Here is a 19657-nt window from a genome sequence, read left to right on the forward strand (position 1 = left end):
TCTACCGCGTTCAACAGCCAGCATACTATTACTTATTCTTATTTTGGCATAATTTTTTGTAATATTTTTTATCTAAATTCAATTTAAGACTGTGAAACATCTAGTTTTAAATATGTTCCCTATGGTCATGTCATTACAGGAGATCTCAACATCGTTGAAGACCGTGAGGTCAAAACTTTTCTCAAGATAGTCCTCCATCTCTTAAAGATAGGAAACAATGTCGTCAGGTCATTAATGACGCTCTGTCTGGTGTAAACGAGAAAAACCTGATAAAAAATCTCTAGACAGTAATTTGAATAAAATTATGAATACTGTTGAGATTCGTATATCTCATTTTCAAAACAATTCTGAAATTAATAATAGGGTTCATGATATACCCATTTCTAGAATAAAAAATAAAGCTCCAAGTACTAGCAAAGCGGTCTGTGTTCGTACCGGCAGACAAAGCAGCCAATAATGTAGTGTGGTGTGACGCATATACTACACGGAAGTTCTCCAAAACGAAATTATCAATTCTTCTACATTCAGGTCCGTACGCTCCACAGAGAGTCAGATTGTAAACAAGCATATCACTGCCACTACCCAGCTTAAAGCCTCTTCCGAACATTTGGAAGTCCCGATTATGTACTGGTTACCTAAATTACACGAACAACAATTTAAATTTCGTTTCATCTCCGCATCTAGTAAGTGTTCTACTACTAATCTGTCAGTGTTTCTAACTACCTCCCTTACTACTATCAAAGAACTTATTAACTTGTGTAATAAAGTTTATGAAAATAATGGTATTAATTATTTTTGGAGTGTTAAAAATTCTTTAGAGGTTTTAGATAAAATACGTGCTTTTGATGGTCTTTTTAATTCTGTTGAAAGTTATGATTTTTCTTCTCTCTACACTACACTTCCACAATCTTATCAAGAAAAAGTTTTCATATTACTAAATGGTCTTTTGAAAAATCTCATTGCAAATTGATTTGCTGTAATTCGTTTAAAGCCTTTATCTGTATCGAAAAAGGAAAGTATGCTAGATACACTTACTGGAAATGTGAAGATATGATTGAAGCTTTAAATTTTCTCCTGGACAACATATATGTACGTTTTGGCGATAAAGTGTATCGACATGTAGTAGGTATTCCTATGGGCACTAATTGCGCCCCCTTTAATAGCAGATTTATTCCTATATTGCTATGAATCACAGTTAATGGCCAAATCAGTAAAGACACGTAATTGTTACATTTAGTTGACACATTCAACAATACCTACCGTTATCTTGGTGATATTTTTTCATTAAATAATCCAGAATTCTCTAAATATACTACCGAAATTTATCCAAAGGAACTTACTTTAAATAAATCTAACATAAACAGCAGTAGTTGTCCTTTTCTAGATTTAGACATTTCAATTTCTAAAGGGAAATTCCATACATAAATTTACGACAAAAGAGACGATTTTTCATTCCCTATTGTTAATTTTCCTTTTTTAGACGGCGATGTTCCTATGGCTCCATCATACGGTGTTTATATATCCCAACTCGTTCGTTATGCCCGTGTGTGCAGTGATATCATAGATTTTAACGAACATAATCAATGTATCACTGGTAAATTATTATATCAGGGATTTCGTTACCATAAATTACTTAAAACATTTACTAAATGTTTTCATAGATACAAAGATTTGATTAGTAAATTTGGCTGTACCTGTATAAACCTTATTAAAAATGGTATTTCACATCCTAAATTTTACGGTAATATTGTACTAAAAGCGCAGAAATCACTATGTGATCCGTGTAAACTTATCGAACCTTTCAACAAACTTATTAGTAAAGGTTATCTTATTAATGTTGTAATAAGAACTTTGAATATTATTTTCATTGGCACTAACATCGATTTTGTCATCAACAAATTAAAACATAACTAAAGGTTCATTCTTTTCGAATGTTTTTTGGGATGTATATATACACCTCCAGGTTTATTTTCGATTTAGAAATTGTTTTATCTATACTAACATCATACATATTATTTTAAGGTTAAATCCCAACTATCCTACTGCCTGTCGTTACTTTTATTTTGGCATTGCACAAGTCGCGTGTTCTTTTGACTGTCCATGGCGTTAATACACTAAATCCCTGCCTGGGATGTGTTTTAATTGATTTTAGTCTCTGATGCATGACTTTTTATTATTTAATCGTGTTTTGCTTTTAACTAGCTTTCAGTAACTGCGAGTACTATAAAATCGTACTTTCGTGTTAATTTGACCTGTTGACACAACTCGTAATGCATTTGTTATTCAATGTTTACTTATTTTGTGTTATATCTCGTCTTACTTTTTTTTAATATGTACCACCTTTTATAAGTATTTAGTATGACGAAAAAATGTCACTTCTGTACTCGAACTATGAATAACAAATTTATTTTGTAAAAAATGTTACTGTACGAACAACAAAATTATTATATTTAAATTTACCTGTGTACGTTACTTTATTTAAAGCCATTTTGTCCTAGGTAAAAGTTGTCTTTTTGATATTGAAACATCTTTTTTATTTATATTGTGTCATAGATCAAACTTATTCGTTCAGTGTATATTTACTTGTTATTGTGTCTTGTCTTTTTGATCGAGTTTAGCCATTTCAATTGATATTTTATTGTGTCTTTTTATGTTGCAACGTTATACCACTTTTTCAGGTTAGGGTGAAGGTTGGCGCCTGTTCAAACGTTAAAATCCGCTGCATTTTTATGCACTTGTCCCAAGTCAGGAGCCTGTTGTTTAGTGGTTGTCGTTTGTTGGTGTGGTTCATAAGCGTTTCTCGTTTTTGATATAGATTAGACCGTTGGTTTTCCTGTTTGAATTGTTTAACACTAGTTTTTTGGGGCCCTTTATAGCTTGCTGTTCGGTGTGAGCCAAGGCTCCGTGTTGAAGGCCGTACTTTGACCTATAATTGTTTACTTTTTACACATTATGACTTGGATGGAAAGTTGTCTCATTGGCACTCGTACCACATCTTCTTGTTTATATTTACATTTTAAAACCAACGCACAAAGGTGTGAAAAATTACAAGTCGCCTTATACAGGGTGCCTATTACATCTTACTACAAAACAGCATTAGTTTTGCGAGTTGTTGACGGCGAATGACAAAATATGAAACAATTAAAATGAGCAAACAAAATGGTTGGTTTATACAACAATTTACGGAAATCAATTATAGCAGACCACAGCCAACAACTACTAGATTACAGGCTTCTAGAGACAGGCACAAACAGAATTTCTTGGTTTATATATGTTTGTGAACGCCCAATCTTCTAACTTACCTCTTGTAGTGGTGTAACAACACCACAACAGAGGAACAAACTGTAGACAACAGTTGGAAATAACTTGAATTAGCAGATCGGTACAAAGCAAAAACAATAAATGGAGAATGTGTCCCCATGGACACAGATGATGCCCCCGCTTGCATACAACATTATAAAGGGACATAACCCAAGAACGATAAAAGTGACGCTACCCAAATTTGTACTTGATCCGAGTTTTAAGGTAACAAGTATTGTGTATAGGTTTCATGATGTTTGGTTGGGGCAAATTTAAGTTAGAAAACGGAAACTAAAAATGTTGCATTTTTTTCATTTATAAAGGGGCATAACTCTAGAACAGTCAAAGTGACGCCACCAAAATTCAAACTTGATCTGTGTTTTGTGGTAATTAGCATTGTGTAAAAGTTTCATAACTGTTGGTTGAGGCAAACTCGTTAGAGAACGGAAACCAATTTTGGGACAGACGGACAAGAGTAAAACTTAATGCCCCCTCCACTTCAGCGGGGGCATAAAAACAAAAGGGAGCTTATTTCGTTGGACATAAAACAAGACACCCAAGTTTCATGAAAGCTGCTCAAAGCAATTTAGAGTTATTGTCTGAAAACTGGAAAATCTCCCCTATTTAACGGATAAAGTCCCAATACTCCAAAACGTAAAATCAGAAGTTATTTTTAATAGAAAGAGAACTTGTGTTCATATACATAAACAACTCAGCAAAATTTCATGAGAATTGTTCAAAGCATTTTGGAAACAACATAAAATCTATAATTTATAAAAATCAAAAGGGAGCTTACGTCAATAGATATAAACAATTCACCAAAGTTTCATGAGAACTGCTGATAGCATTTTTGAGTTATTGTCCGAAAATATGAAAATCCCACTTTTTTTAATGAATAAAACCCTGTAACTCGGAAACGTAAAATGTAAAATGTATTAAAATCGAAAGGGAGCTCATGTCAATAGATATAAACAATTCACCAGAGTTTCGTGCAAATTGGTAAAAGCATTTTCGAGTTATTGTCCGAAAACTGGAAAATCCCTTTTTTTTTTAATGAATAAAACCCCATAACTCAGAAAAGTAATATAAAAAACGAAAGGGAGTTTACGTCAATAGATATGAATAATTCACCAAAGTTTCATGATAATTGGTGTGTTTTTTTCTGAGTTATTGTCGGACGTGTTGATGACGGAGGGATAGACAGAGGTATACCATACTACATCCCGTATATGGGCGTACAAAAGATGTGTCTATTTATCAAGAACATTTCATTTAAGGGCAACAACTTCCAATTTTTGGATTGACAAAAACCTGGTGTTTCAATGTTATCAGCACCATTATGCAGATGGGGACAACAATGACTAAGGCAGTTAAATAACAAGTCTTGTCAATAAGAGGTTTATTCCCCTTTTAAATACAAGTGATAATATATTACACAGCAGGATCTTATAAATAGGTGATATGGAGAGGTAACTATTGGCAGATTAAAAATTACAATGTCCAAAGCTTCCTTACTAAAAATTTTATAGTCTGTTCAATATTTAAACTTATAACCTTTGACACATTTAGCACTTAACCTTTTAAACACATGTATAAGTAACATCTTCACAGAAAACGTCTTTTTTATACTTATGAAGTATGAATTTTAAGACTTAGAAAAAAACACAAGACAGGATTCAGCAAACTGTCTGTATAATAATCTGCTGCATAATTTTTGAGATGTAATCATAGTTTTTTATTTCTCAAAAATACTTATACTTGCTCATCTGTTTGATTTCAAATAGTCATAATCAATTCTTCATCTATCTGAACAGGTTCTATCATAGACCATTGAGTTCTAATGTCGAAAGGTGTTTATATAACAGGTGTCAAATCATTTCTAAATTTCCTGATCAACTTTTGATAAGAAAGGCTTTCAAACACTATACTGTCAATAGCAAGAAACACAAATGATCAATAAATTACTGAAGAGATCAAACATTTAACAGCTGAAAGGAATGATAACATTAGGTAAAGGGAGATAAACATGTTCAATGTGATCCAACTTGAAAGACGGTTAACTAATCAATGTAACATGATGCTTTATAATGACAACCATGATTTCATTACCAACTATACACAGGGCTACATATCATGTAGTACCCATTGAACAGTCAATGTCTACAAAACCAATATGATGTAGAATCCAATTTAAATATTATTTTATAAATTTACATATTTTTTTTTTCATATATAGAACATGAAAATTTCAGTAAAAACATACAAACTACCATGCTACCATCTTTCAGTCAAATTCACTTTTGCTACAGCCATTAAAATTAGCAGCACTATTAACAAAGTACATGGTTAAACTAATAAGTACTAACCAACATACTTTAAACATATTTGTCAATCAAGCAATAGATATCTCAAAAACAATGTAAGTATAAAAGAAAATAATGCACTTTTAAAGTTTTTGGTGCACTATTTATAATCCTCAGAAATGCAGGTTGTTTATGAGAATTTAATGAAATCATTTTGCACTTGAAGTGTCCAAATGGGGAAGTATTCTCCTATTAGGATGCACTATGCAGCAGATTTGACCAGACTTGGAAAGTCAGCTTCATCGTCAAATCTTGGAGCAGTATCCCGAGAATTTCCTCTTCTGTCACCACGACCAAGAGAACCCCTAGGACCTCTTCCTCCACGTGGCCTCCTACCACCTCTTCCTCCTCTTCTGGGAGAATCATTGAAAGTAATCCTAATTGGAACTTGACTCTTCGACTTGTGGTCATCCTCCTAAAAATTGAAAAAAAAACCAAATGAACTTTCAAGTAGACAACACATCATTTATAATTATTACACCTCAGTTATCATTTTCTGTAATAAAATAAGTACACAATGTTTTCACTATTTGTTAAATTGCAAGTGTTGAACTATTTGAACGGTCAATACTTTCTAACCATTTGCCCTGGAAACTATTTGACTGCAAGCGTCATTATAGTTCACGAAATTTCAACTGCAGCTACAGGATTGGCTAACGTTTTTTTAAAAATTCTTTCAGGACTATCAGAATTTATTTCAATTATTAATGTCAATTCCAGAGTCGTTCAAACACACACCAAGTCACATCAGAAGACAGGACAAGAGTTGTTAAAAGTGCTCAAGATTTAAAACTTGTAGACATTAAATTGCATACAATCAAAACCTCTAGGCACAACACTATAAGCATTCATAGGAATCATAACTCAGAACAGACATTAGGCACCAATCAATGAAATTTAAACCTCAAAACAGTTCATTGCAATCATTTATTAAATGAATGGAGAATGTGTCCTTGCGACAGGACACAGATGATGCCCCTGCTTCCATATAACCTTATAAAGGGACATAACTAAGAACTGTAAAAGTGATGCCACCCAAATTTGAACTCGAGTTTAATGGCAACAAGCATTCTGTGAGTATTGCATGGTAATACATAGTCCCCTACCAGTTAAAAATTCATTGTAATGGAACGAAATTCTAACTTGATCTATAACTTGTCATGGTGTAAACTACATAAAAATATCAAGTCAAAAACTTCAAGCATGACGAAAAAAACTGTTGTCCAAAAACCACAACTCTGCACAAAATCATCAAACCGGAACAAAATTCCAACTTGATCTGTTACTTGTCATGTAAAACTATATACTAATTATCAAATCAATATCTTCAAGGATGACAAACAAACTTCCACTAAATTCTTCAAACAATTTACCAAAGACAAGGAAAAAAATCCAAAATGTCATTTTGTCTTGAATTTTTTTTTTAAAATGAGTTATTTCCCTTTGAACAGAAATCTACTAATTAATAAGTATTTCATCAAAAATTTAATTCTAGGCAAAGGGCTTTAACTGTGCAAAGAGAAAAGCTAAAATCGTGAAAATTGAACTTGACCTGTAACTTGTCATGATAAAACAATAAACCAAATATCAAATCAATATCTTCAAGCACGAAGAAAAAAAGTCTGGAAAACTGATATGTCGGACTGACAGACAGACAGACGGAGTGCAAACCTAAAGTCCCCTTCGACTTCGTGGGTAGGAGACTAATAAACAGCTGCGCCATGAGTGCATGATACGCCCGTCACATTTTCTAAGAATAAAGTTCAATAACTTCTCAATGTCATATCAGAAATTTATGAATAATTAAAGGGAGGTTACCTTAATAGATATAAACCAGGCATCAAAGTTAAATGAAAACTGCTCAAAGCACTGTAAAGGTATTATATATAAGAATTAAACCTGACAGGAGTGTTGTCTAGTGAGAAGTAAGAAGGTTTTAACTTTATATCAATAAAAGACTTTAGCAGAAAGTAATTTTTGATATATACAAGAACATATGCTGAAACCTCTTAAATCTACTAACGTTTTTCAAAAGTTTCAAGCTATGTATTGCATTAGAAAACATACATAGGTGTTTAAGAATGACAGACCAGGAGCCTGTTTAACAAAATATTATGGCTTGATCTGGGCGGAGTCTCTGATTTGCGTCACAAAGATGGCCATACGCGATGGCATAAAAGCAATTGCTTTAAAAACGAAAGGGAGCTCACGTCAATAGATCTAAACAATTCACCAAAGTTTCATGCAAATTGGTTAAAGCATTTTTGAGTTAATGTGCGACATGTTGACGAAGGACAACAGTATTCCATAATACGTCCCATAAACGGGCGTATAAAAAGCATTGTGTATAAGTTTCACAACATTTGGTTGAGGCAAACTAAAGTTAGAGAATGGAAAATAATTTTGGGACGTAGGTACATACAGACGGACACCGTTAACACTAAGCCCCTCTGCTGCCGCAGGGTCGTAAAAAGAGTTTAACCACTAAACATAACAATATTGTTATCACAAACACTCAATGAAGATGTCAACAACAAACTGTCGAAGAGTTTCAATCTCTAGACATTACACTGCAAGCAATCGAGATTTTAACCTCTAGACATTACACTACAAGCAATAAATGAGATTTTAACCTCTAAACAATTCACTACAAGCAATCAATAAGATTTTAACCTCTAAACATTATACTGCAAGCAATCAATGAGATGTTAACCTCTAAACAATATACTACAAGCAATTAATGAGATTTAAATCTCTAGTTACACTACAAGGTAATCAAAGAGATTTTAACCTCTAGTTACACTGCAAGCAATCAACAGAATTTAACCTCTTTACATTACACTACAAGATATCAATGGGATCTTACTCTATAAATTACACAATAAGCAATCAATGGGATTTTACCTCTAAGCCAAAAATATATATATATATCTGTTTACGGTTACACGACCGACCCCATGTCATTTTATTTCTGTTGTAAAGTGAAAAATTAACTAAACTCATGTCAAAAGCGAAGTTCAGAGTTGCCAATAAAATAAATCAATTGCCTGATACATCTAAATGGTCACAATAGTGAATATGACAGCTGTTTTATGGAAAATCGCGACTTGTGTGATGAAACAAACATTTTGCCGCCATTTTCCCCCAACCAATAACCAAGGGAAATAATACAATCATTTAGAATATGGGCAAACTTGGACCACAGCAAGACGAACAGCACGACTCAAAATCATGTTGCAAAAAAAAAATAAGCTGAAATATAAATAAAATGGAAATAGACATTACACTGTAAACTATTAACAAAATCATTATTTTGTACATAAATTACGCCGTTAGTTTTCTCGTTTGAATTGTTTTACATTTGTCATTTTTGGGCCTTTTATAGCTGACTATGCCGTATGGGCTTTGTTCATTGTTGAGGGCAGTACAGTGACCTATAGTTGTTAATTTCTGTGTCATTTTTTTTGTCTTTTGTGGATAGTTGTCTCATTGGCAATCATACCCAGGGTTTGAAATTAATGCAGGACCGATAGCCCGAGTCTAAAATAATTACCCTCCAGGTAGGCTCAATTGTTTCATCATAGACTGTGTCTCTAGACAATTTGCATTTATCAATTTCCGGAAATTCTGTTCCGTGCGGTATTTGTTCTTTATATAAAAATTCATTATCTTTTCGATGCTTTAAATAATACTATCTTTTCAAATGAATATTAAAGAGCGAACATGACTTTGATAAAGTTCAAGGTTACTTTTAGTTTACTCATGTACCTCAAGCTGCCATATATAAAGTGCAGTTGAACGAGCCTGTGATCATGATGATAATTTTGACAAATTAAATTTTAAAGTCAATGCTCTGCCAGTCAATGTTTGAATACATCTGTTGAAACTCGTTTTAGAAAACAATGAATTTGAATTGATGGGAATACATACATAAACAAATAAAAGGTACAACTTTTTTGGTGCAGTCCCTTCACCAGAAATCTGTGACATACTTATATTTGAAACAATGAATCAAGTAGTTTTTGCATTTCAACTTTAAGACAAAATATTCTATTAAGTTAGATACAGGGACGATGGATTCACAATATAAAATGGAACATCTAGCCCTGTGGTCTAAACTACATTTTAAACTAAATTATATCCCTGCATACCACATCTTTTTTATATTTAACCTTTAAACATTACACTACAAGAAATCAATGAGACCTTATACTACAACCTATCAACAAGATTTTAACCTCTAGACATCACACTACACGCTATCAATGAGATTTTAACCTCTAGACATTACACTACAAGTTATCAACGAGATTTTAACCTCTAGACATCACACTACAAGTTATCAACGAGATTTTAACCTCTAGACATCACACTACAAGTTATCAACGAGATTTTAACCTCTAGACATCACACTACAAGTTATCAACGAGATTTTAACCTCTAGACATCACACTACAAGTTATCAACGAGATTTTAACCTCTAGACATTACACTACAAGTTATCAAAGAGATTTTAACCTCTAGACATCACACTACAAGTTATCAACGAGATTTTAACCTCTAGACATCACACTACAAGCTATCAACAAGATGTTAACCTCTTCATCCTCTTCCTCTTCCTCATCATCACTGGTATTTCCTGGTTTCTTGTAGGCAGTACCCTTCAACTGGGATGTATCTGATCCTTCATTAGGCTTTCTCAGATTGAAGTCAGTCTTTAATCTCTTTTTCTCTTCCTGGGCTTTCCATTCATCAAGTGTCAGTTGTTTTGGGGTCTTGTCACCTTCTGCAACGGTCTGTTCTGTTGATTCTGTGCTTTCACTAACCATTTTAAAACAATGTCAAATATTAATATTATTCTCTCTTTAAAGTTTAAATATAAATTTGCATTAATTATCAACTTAAAAACTAATTATTTTTAATGTATATTCAATATTTTCTCTCATGGTCCAAAATAAACTGCCATTTTGATTAAGTGATTTATGGTGATGATCTCCCCCCAAAAGGTTGACAATTTCAATTTTTTTTCATCATTGAACTCATCCCAATTTTTGACCAGTGAAAACCTTCATTAAAATTGAAGAGGAACTGATAAAAATATGAAGGCAATTTCCTAGTGACAAGAATAATAATGAGATAATTTTACAAACCCCCCTCCCACATAATGGTTCCAAATTCAGATTTTCAAATTATATAATTTGAAGATTTTGATGTTGGAAAAGCTTCATAAAAAAGTGGAGGATTTGATAAATTTATTTCTTTTTTGAATTAACCAAGATCTGTGAGGTTTTTCAAAGATTAGTAGTCCCCACATCCAATGATTTGTGCCAACTATATAAGGTGTTTGGCAGGTATTTCTTTATCTAGTCTCATTACATGAAACCACATTAACTCTCATTCTTTAATGGGTAATTGATATTTGAAGGTTTTAAAGGGTTAACATATCAGTTTGCATCAGTTGTTTAACTTTTGATATGCAAATAATTTAACTACTGGTGTGTTATACACATGATTTATGTAATGTATATGAATAAAATCATAAGGAGTGCTCAATAGTATTTTAATTGATGACCATTAAGTCATACTTAGGGTCTTGGTTTTCTGCATCTTCTCCTTGGTTCCATGATTCTTTGGGTTCCTCATTTTCTTTGCTTGCTTCTCTAATAAAATATAAAGTAAATTCACAAAAATTAAAGTTTGTAATGTACAAATCCAATCAATTTTACGTATTGATCAGGGTTCTCACTAAGGCGATTCCACGAGTCCTCTACTCACCATTTTCAAAATTGGCTAGTCCAAAGATACATCAAATTGGTACAAGTTGTATCAAGATTCAACTGAGAACATATATATTATTATTTTATTTAAAATAATCTAGATTTGATTTTATTTCCATGCTCTTTTTTGTCATGGAGACTGATAATAATAAATTTTATTGCAATAAATTTCATCTTCTCAATATTGGACTCGCCATGGCCAAAAAATGACAAGTCCCTGGACTCGCCTTCAAAAATCCTAAGTGAAAACCCTGTTGATGACAGACAGGATGGAAAAAAGTAAAGATATTTCCAATTATAGTAGAATACTTATAAAAAGCCATCAAGTTCATCCTTTTTCACCATATGTTCCAAGGAGAGCAAATTGAGATATAGCCATTTTGGTCACTGTATTTTAGACTACTATTCAATAATGACTCCTGCAAGATCAAATACCTTTAGAGGACAGTGGTTTAAACAAATTCCATAATTTTTTTTACTTCTTTCATGTTTGGTTTAAATCAGATGACGAAAAGTGAAAGTGTAGACCACAGATGATGGACTCTTCTGGTTCATTCAAACCAAAAATATGAGAATGAGGTTGCCGAAATGAAAATCAGCTATGCAATATAAACAACTCCATTAAGGACCTCAGATTTGGAGTTTTCAATCCTCATGATCCTGATGTACTAGTATAAAGGGAGGGTTGCTGATTGCTGGACTGTTTCTCTACCCATTATACAGATGAACACATTACATGCTGGTTTGACTGCAAAACATATTTAAGAACTTCTAAATCTTTCAAGCCGTGTTTTAACTCCAGTACAAACTAGACATCATTGAGATGGGAGCCATCTCTGTTGGCCCCGCTGACCTTGAACTTTGACCTAGGAAGTTGTACAAACATTATGACACACCCTCTGGTGTTGGTTAATATAAATGTCAAGTATAAAGTATGAAATTATAACGGTTCTCTAGATGTTGAGCGGACACAATTTGTTACGGACAGACTGATCACTATAGGGCAGGGCCCTAATTATAAAACCACAGCCAAATGAGCTCAGCCTACCGGAACAGTTCCAAGAATACAGAGTTTTTTAATTCTGGTTTATTGCATTTTTTCTTGGGTATAACCACATAAACAAACCCTAATCAGACAATTGGGCCTTACATAGGGTCTTCATTGTTTATAAATTGCACATGAATCCATTGACATACAAGTCAGCTCACCAAGATTAACCCATGTCCTATCATAAATTAAATTTAAATATTCCAAATTCTATGCAAAATCAAGTATTAGAAACAGGACTTTAATGCAGAGTAGAAATAGCATGTGAACACAGAGAAAACCCATGCTTAGTTTCCATTGTCTTTCCCTTGACTTACTCATCCAGATCATCTTTAAAGGTTCCCCAGTTGTGAGCTCCACTTCCTTCTCTCTTCTCCATGGCCTTCACACCACTGCTATGTCAAAACATGGAAGAAAAAAAAGTTTTTATTTGCAAACTATTACTAACTTTTCAGTACAAAAATAAAATCAATGCAAGCAAACAGTTAGGCAAATTAACAATATACTTGTTTATACAAGTAGTTACCAGAAAGTCACTTATTTGTTTATTCCTGACCATTAACATTTTTTCTATCTTAGGAAAATGAATGATCAAGTTCTTTTTTTTTTGGCATGAAATTAGTGTTCATTAACAATTTGGCTTTCAAAATCAAACGCTGTGGGAAAAACAAAAGATGTAGGTGTAATTGCCTTCTATCTCTAAATAATACATGTAGTCCTTGTCTTGGTAAGGGACATCCCAAAAATCACTGGGATCAAATATTTGAATAGCATGTTTGTGACTTCTGGTGGTGTAGAAAAATATCTTAAAGTTCTGTCCAGCAGTTTCATGGAGGTAAAATTCAACATACAGTAACATAGATGGCAACACAACATAAAAGAAGTGATCCCTGTGTGTTGCTGCAGCTGGATGCTGTTAGGCGACATAATAAAATACATCAAATTTTAATTTAAAATACCGGTAAATGTTATTAGTATAAAGTAAATGTGTTTCTTTTTTCAACAATTTATCAAAAATTTTCTCTTTCTATGTAACATTTCTGTCTTTGAACTGCAGAAAATGCTGCAAATTACTATTGTGTGATGATTGTGTTACCTGATTGATCAATAAAAGGAAAATTAAAATGAAATTGAAATGCTGACGAGCCAACCCCATTTTTTCATGGATGCATCTGTTATCATACAATTGTTTTGGCCTTAGAAGTATTAAATACTGGTATAATCTGTATGGGTTATAGAAAATTTAGAAACTTAAAAACACTGGGATACTTCTGTGTTCTAAGGACTCTTTTCAATCAGAAATCTTCTTTGGACTGCAATGATTCATAGAGAATATGATAATCTAATTTGCTGTTTCAAAGTAAGTCAGACTTTGAAAATAACTAGTTGTGTTTCAAAATGTTGAATGAGATACCTCTACAAACTATGAAAGAAGAAGGTACCTTCTGTGTTTATATAACATCCTACATGTATGTAAATTTCAAATATTGACTAATTTTCATTAAGCAATCAAAAATAAATGTGTATACTATACTGTTACCAGACCAACCCTATTTTCACATAAAACAGTGTTTTTTAATAATATATTCCAAAATTCTATTTCCAATAGTTTTTAACATTACATGGCAATAAACAATGCAACAGTGATTGTGTGATGACTATGTTTCTTGAACAAAAATAATATAAAATTGAATTGCCAGCATCCCTACCCACCCAATTTTTGTTATTGATGTTCCCTAATTTTAAAATTCAAATGCACCTTCACTGGAAAAAAGTCTTATATTCCAGTTTTCCAAGTTACTGAATCAGTTAAAGCTATTCCAAACAGAAAGATAGATATCGATTCTTACGTTCTATCACTTCCACTGTGTCTTTCAAATTCACGTTTTCCACCAAATCCTCCTCCACCAAAGCCACCCCGCCCTCTACCCCTAGGACCACCTCGTCCTCTTGGTCGTCCGGAAAATCCTCCTCTCGATTCCATCCTGTTACCAAACCCACCTTCTGGCTTGTCTCTAAAATCAATGGAACAGGATTGTTATACAAAATATGTTTCCTATGGGAAGTTTTTGCATGAGCACGCGACAGTATGTCATATTTGAGCAATAAAATGCCTGTCCATAGGTATTCATACCTACATGTACAAAATGTAAACTTTCAGTATCAGCCAGTATTCTTTGATAATGTCAAATTCTTTACTGTGGATTCATTTATTTTCTTGGGCATCTATTTTCGTGGATTGCTGGAAACTTGAATTTTCGTGGATATTTGATAATCTCTGTATACAAAGCATATTGAAAATGTTATTCGTTGAACATTTGAATTCGTGGTTCACCTAGCCCCTGTGCCCACAAAAACCCACGAAAATTGGTATCCAACGAAAATAATAAAGAATCCACAGTATAATATTATACAACTTTAAGTTTTTTGGTTGGTTGCTTACAATCCATGGATGTTGTAATGTTTTTGTGGTCTTAATAACATGTAATTGTTTTTCCTGGTATTGATTTATATTGTATAAACATATTTTGTTCCTATACTGATTGCGATTTAAAAGGGGAAGAGTTTGAGATCTCAAAATCTAGTTTAAACTGTCTCATTCAGACGCCTATCACTAGTCGAGAAACTTTCAGTGGTTGTCTACAGTCACTCTGGAGCCTTGTCAGTGGACGTCTTATCGAACTCACAAGCTGAAAAACAAACTGACAATGTAATGGCAAAAAACAATAAATGGGGAATGTGTCCATGGGACACAGATGATGCTCCTGCTTGCATGTAACATTATAAAGGGACATGACTCAAGAAAGGTAAAAGTGACACTATCCAAATTCGTACTTGATCTGAGTTTTGTGGTAACAAGCATTGTGAATAAGTTTCAAAACATTTGGTTGGGGCAAACTTAAGTTAGAGAACGGAAACGAAAAATTCAGCAATTTTCCCTTTGTAAAGGGGCATAACTATAGAACGGTAAAAGTGACGCCAGCAAAATTCAAACTTGAGCTGTGTTTTGTGGTAACAAGCATTGTGTACAAGTTTCGGAACATTTGGTTGAAGCAAACTAAAGTTTGAGCACGGTAACCAATTTTGGGATGTACAGACGCCCAAGGGTAAAAAATGCCCCCTCCGCTACGGCGGGGGCATAAAAAAGACTGACAAGTCTACAAAACACAACATAGAAAACCAGGGACTTAGCAACATGAAACCAGGGGTGATATTGGGTGCCCAGGATGGGTAAACAAATCTTGGTCCACATGTGGCACCAGTCTTGGTGATAAGTCTAATTTGGTAGATCATATCCGAGGAAAAGAGGACTGTGGTTATGACAATTGAAACATACATCTGTCCCAAATCAGGAAAATTGTTAAGAGCCGTCTCAGGAACCTTGTCAGATGTCACTTTGCAAAAACACACCTGGTCCTGACAGCCAAAATTCCATCAGGTCCACCTTTATCACATTTGAGCTGGTCAGATAGTCAAATTGATTTGGACAGACAAAAAGCGTCATTGCTTTTAGTTCTGTCAGTAGTTGTCTATAGTCGGGAGCCTCGAGTGTTGTTGTCTCGAGTAAAGAACAATACAAATAGTTGTCCCATGGCAGGAAATTTGTCATTTGTTGTCTCAAGTCAGCAACCTTATCTTTTGTTTTAAGTCATATAAATCTTCATGCCTTTTTTTTGGTATTTTAAAAATTAGGAGTTGATGGAAGATTTTTGATAATTTCTGTTCAATTTATTTACTACTTTTTAGACACTGGTGATTTTTAAGTCCAATATATATTAAAGATGACTGATGTACACCTGTATTTGTTGTTGTTGGGTTGCTGTCTCATTTTTGAAAACCCATAATATCCCATTATTCATACGGAATCCTGCTTTGAAAAACCTGGCAGAAGAAAAATCCAACTTTGTTGGTGAAAGCCATCCAGTTCTCAGACACAACACTCCATGACAACTACAAAATGTGTACTATAAAGTTTATAGAGGTACCTGATCAGACATTTCTTTCAGCATTGACAAGATTTTTGAACATGCTGACACAAAAAATTATTTTGGGAATCAAGCCAGGAAATATTTTCATAGTGTTTCCATCATCTTACACTTTGGTAGTTTGACATATATATGATCAGTCAATGAACAAAGCAAAAATGTTAATGCTATTGTTTAATTTTGTCCATATCAGTTTTTTTTTATTTGTATGTAATAAAACCGATATATTTATACCTTGGTTCGTTAGTCATAGATGAGTTTTCTTCAGGTCTTCTTGGCCGTCTATCTTCCCTTGGTTCTCTGTTTTCTCTGTTTTGTCTTGCACTCCTTGGGGGCCTTTCATTTTGCTGGGTCCTAGCTTGGGATGGAACCACCTTTTCTGTAATTGTAAATAAGGATTCTATTTTATCAAACATACAGTGATCAATTAGTGCAAATCCAAAATGGACAATTCCAAGGATAGGGGAGCTTATAAAATTCCCCATTTCACACTATTTGTTAAGTATCACTTCTTATCAGGCCAGGTAAAAATGCATATTTTTTAAAGGTTGTTCTTCTGAATTTTCCTTTAATTTTATGCCTACTCTAATAAACTGCTTCGCTGAGCGCAGCTGGATTCGCCCGCAAAGGTCTAACCCTGAACAGTTGGGGCAAAAATGGACACAATATTCAAGCTTGATACAGGTCTGAATTTGGATTGTTAGTAAATATTTGACATACATCTATTATAGGTTTCTGAATAAATGTAGTCAAAGAACTTGAAGTTGGTTATATGAATTGAATTTATATTCAATTAAAGATTTCTTGCTGTTGTGCAATACACTGTGCTGTTGCGCAATACTTAGTAAATCTGTTGTCGGACTATAAACAAATAAAATTTATAAAATTCTAAAGGGATCTTACATCAATAGATATCAACAATTCATCAAAGTTTCATGAGAACTGCTGAAAGCATTTTTGAGTTACTGCCCGAAAACTGGAAAATCCCCCTTTTTTTTATGAATAAAACCCCATAACTCGGAAACGTAAAATCTAAAATTTATAAAAATCCAAAGGGAGCTCATGTCAATAGATATAAACAATTAACCAAAATTTCTTGCAAGTTGGTGAAAGCATTCTCGAGTTATTGTCCAAAAACAGGAAAATCCCCCTTTTTTTAATGAATAAAACCCCATAACTCGGAAACATAAAATCTAAAATTTATAAAAAACGAAAGGGAGCTCACGTCAATAGATATAAACAATTCACCAAAGTTTTAAGCAAATTGGTAAAAGCGTTTTTGAGTTAATGTCCGACATGTTGACGACGGACGGACGGACAGACGTACAACGGTATACCATAATACGTCCCATAAACGGGCGTATAAAAAAATTGTTTGGACTATGGTCAATTAATGATGAAGTAGATTGTTTTCCTATTTATTTAATCACATAGCCTTCTTACACTAAGGATATTTAATTATTCGTGGAGTACCCAATTTTGTGGATTTCCTGTGTACATTTCAGATGAAGCACAAATTTAAATCATAAACGAAATTTCCTCTTAGCTATAACAAAACCATGAAATCAAATACCTAAGGAAATAAATGATCCATAGAATGTAAATATAATTTGGAAAATAAAAATTATTTTACGGTTTTTATAACCTTACTACTATTTTTATAACCAATGAATCCCTTAACTATAATGGTTTTGTTGTATCATGGAAATTTATCTTTATATGCTCTATTGTATATATTCGATTGATATTATATATCTTTTTTTATTATCAACCAATTTTTGTTTGTGTGACAAGACTGAAAAGTAAGGTAATGTCACAATCAAAAGCTGTAGAATTTCCAGCAGTTTTTTAATTACATTTTTGCTAGTCAGTCTTGAGTCTAGAGGCAGAGACATATAATACATGTATTATATGTCTCTGCTAGAGGTTATTGGCACAGACTGGCTATTTAGCGAGTATCCATTTAAAAACACAGCTGCAGGTAGTACCTGGCAAAGAAATCTTGGCAATTTATGCAATCTTTTAACAATAGTTAAATTTGACAGGCTGGACTCCAGGAGTACATTGAATTTGGTACCAGAAAGATTGTGGACACCTGGGATATCTAACAAGGACACAATGGTCACTAATCAAGACACATCATGTATCTTCTCACAGAAGAGCTGAACATGACATATATTTTACTCGTGTGTTTTAAATTAAAATTGTAAATTTTTAAAACATTTTGGTAGTGATGTTCTGATGATTGATAATTATAAAATGGGTTTCTTGAAATTTTTTGATTAAGCATATCAACAATGTCATTCGTGTTCCTTTTAGTTCTTTTATACACAACTGTATCATGTATGATAAAGAGTTAGCTGGTTTATCAATCATAACCGATCATCTGTAGCAATATTTTTTACTATGCTGTGTGTCAAATAATGTGAAACCAAAAACGACAAAAACATTCACAAATTACATCCCAACTTTAATAGCATAAACTATATTACACTTGTTTCCCTGAAAGACATATAACTAGGTTCAGGATCAGAGAACATGGAGGAACATCACCAAACATGGTAAAGAACACACGAGAAACATAAAATTGGACTTCAGTATCATTGAAATATACACTGTATATATCTATAATCTGGTACAGCATGTAACCAGTTATCATGCCTTTACATGTGAATGTGAAGAAAAATAACAAATTTTAACAATTTATCTTGGACTTCAAGCGTGCTATCTGTAAACAAATGTCAAACAGGGTTACCTTCTAAACAATCAAGACAATGCAAATTATCATTGCTGCACAATACAATTATTACCTTCTTTCTTTTGTGTGTTTTGCTCTGTCAGTTTAATCTTGTTATCGGTTTGTGGTGCTGTCTTTTTAGACTTTTTTGTTGGTTTAGACTTGTCAGCTTTCTCCTTCGCTAAAGCCTCGGTTCTCTTCTGTTCCTCTTGCTTAAGGATTTCATATGGATCGACATCATCATCGTCGTCAAAAAGACAGAACTTATTCGTCACTGCTATGCCGTATTGCGAGTCCATTGTTCCTCTTGATGCAGAGGATGGCAATGGATTTTTACGGCCTTACTTTTTAAGGTGCTACAAAATGGCGTGTTTCTCTCCAGACACTATGAGCATGCTTTGGAATTAGAATATTCGGAGGAAAAATCCTTCGTTAGTTGTAAGATA

General features: G+C 33.4%; 1 protein-coding gene across 2 annotated transcripts; it reads right to left on the bottom strand.

Moving 5' to 3' along the window:
- Positions 1–4684: 4684 nt before the first annotated feature.
- LOC127736601 (plasminogen activator inhibitor 1 RNA-binding protein-like) lies at positions 4685–19618 on the bottom strand. 2 transcript variants are annotated; one of them, XM_052247167.1, is made up of 7 exons: positions 19285–19618; positions 16709–16853; positions 14339–14503; positions 12806–12883; positions 11249–11323; positions 10262–10484; positions 4685–6078 (listed from the first exon to the last, which is right to left on the bottom strand). In XM_052247167.1, exons 1-7 carry the CDS (start codon positions 19508–19510, stop codon positions 5866–5868), a joined length of 1125 nt encoding a protein of 374 aa, XP_052103127.1. In that variant the 5' UTR covers positions 19511–19618; the 3' UTR covers positions 4685–5865. The 2 variants fall into 2 exon arrangements, with proteins under 2 accessions (XP_052103127.1, XP_052103122.1); XM_052247162.1 differs by lacking the exon at positions 4685–6078 and having other exon boundaries at positions 10202–10484; positions 12806–12880.
- Positions 19619–19657: the final 39 nt, after the last annotated feature.

The sequence above is a fragment of the Mytilus californianus genome, unplaced genomic scaffold (assembly GCF_021869535.1).
Source record: "Mytilus californianus isolate M0D057914Y unplaced genomic scaffold, xbMytCali1.0.p SCAF_1, whole genome shotgun sequence".
Lineage (NCBI taxonomy): Eukaryota > Metazoa > Mollusca > Bivalvia > Mytilida > Mytilidae > Mytilus > Mytilus californianus.

Bases quoted from the DNA above. Each gene is read 5' to 3' on its own strand.
- LOC127736601 (XM_052247167.1), bottom strand. From the start codon at position 19,510: ATGGACTCGCAATACGGCATAGCAGTGACGAATAAGTTCTGTCTTTTT. The intron at 11,324-12,805 runs GTAAGTCAAGGG...ATATTTTATTAG, and splicing joins TTTAAAGATGATCTGGATGA to AGAAGCAAGCAAAGAAAATG. The intron at 10,485-11,248 runs GTATGACTTAAT...TAAAATGGTTAG, and splicing joins GCAGAAAACCAAGACCCTAA to TGAAAGCACAGAATCAACAG.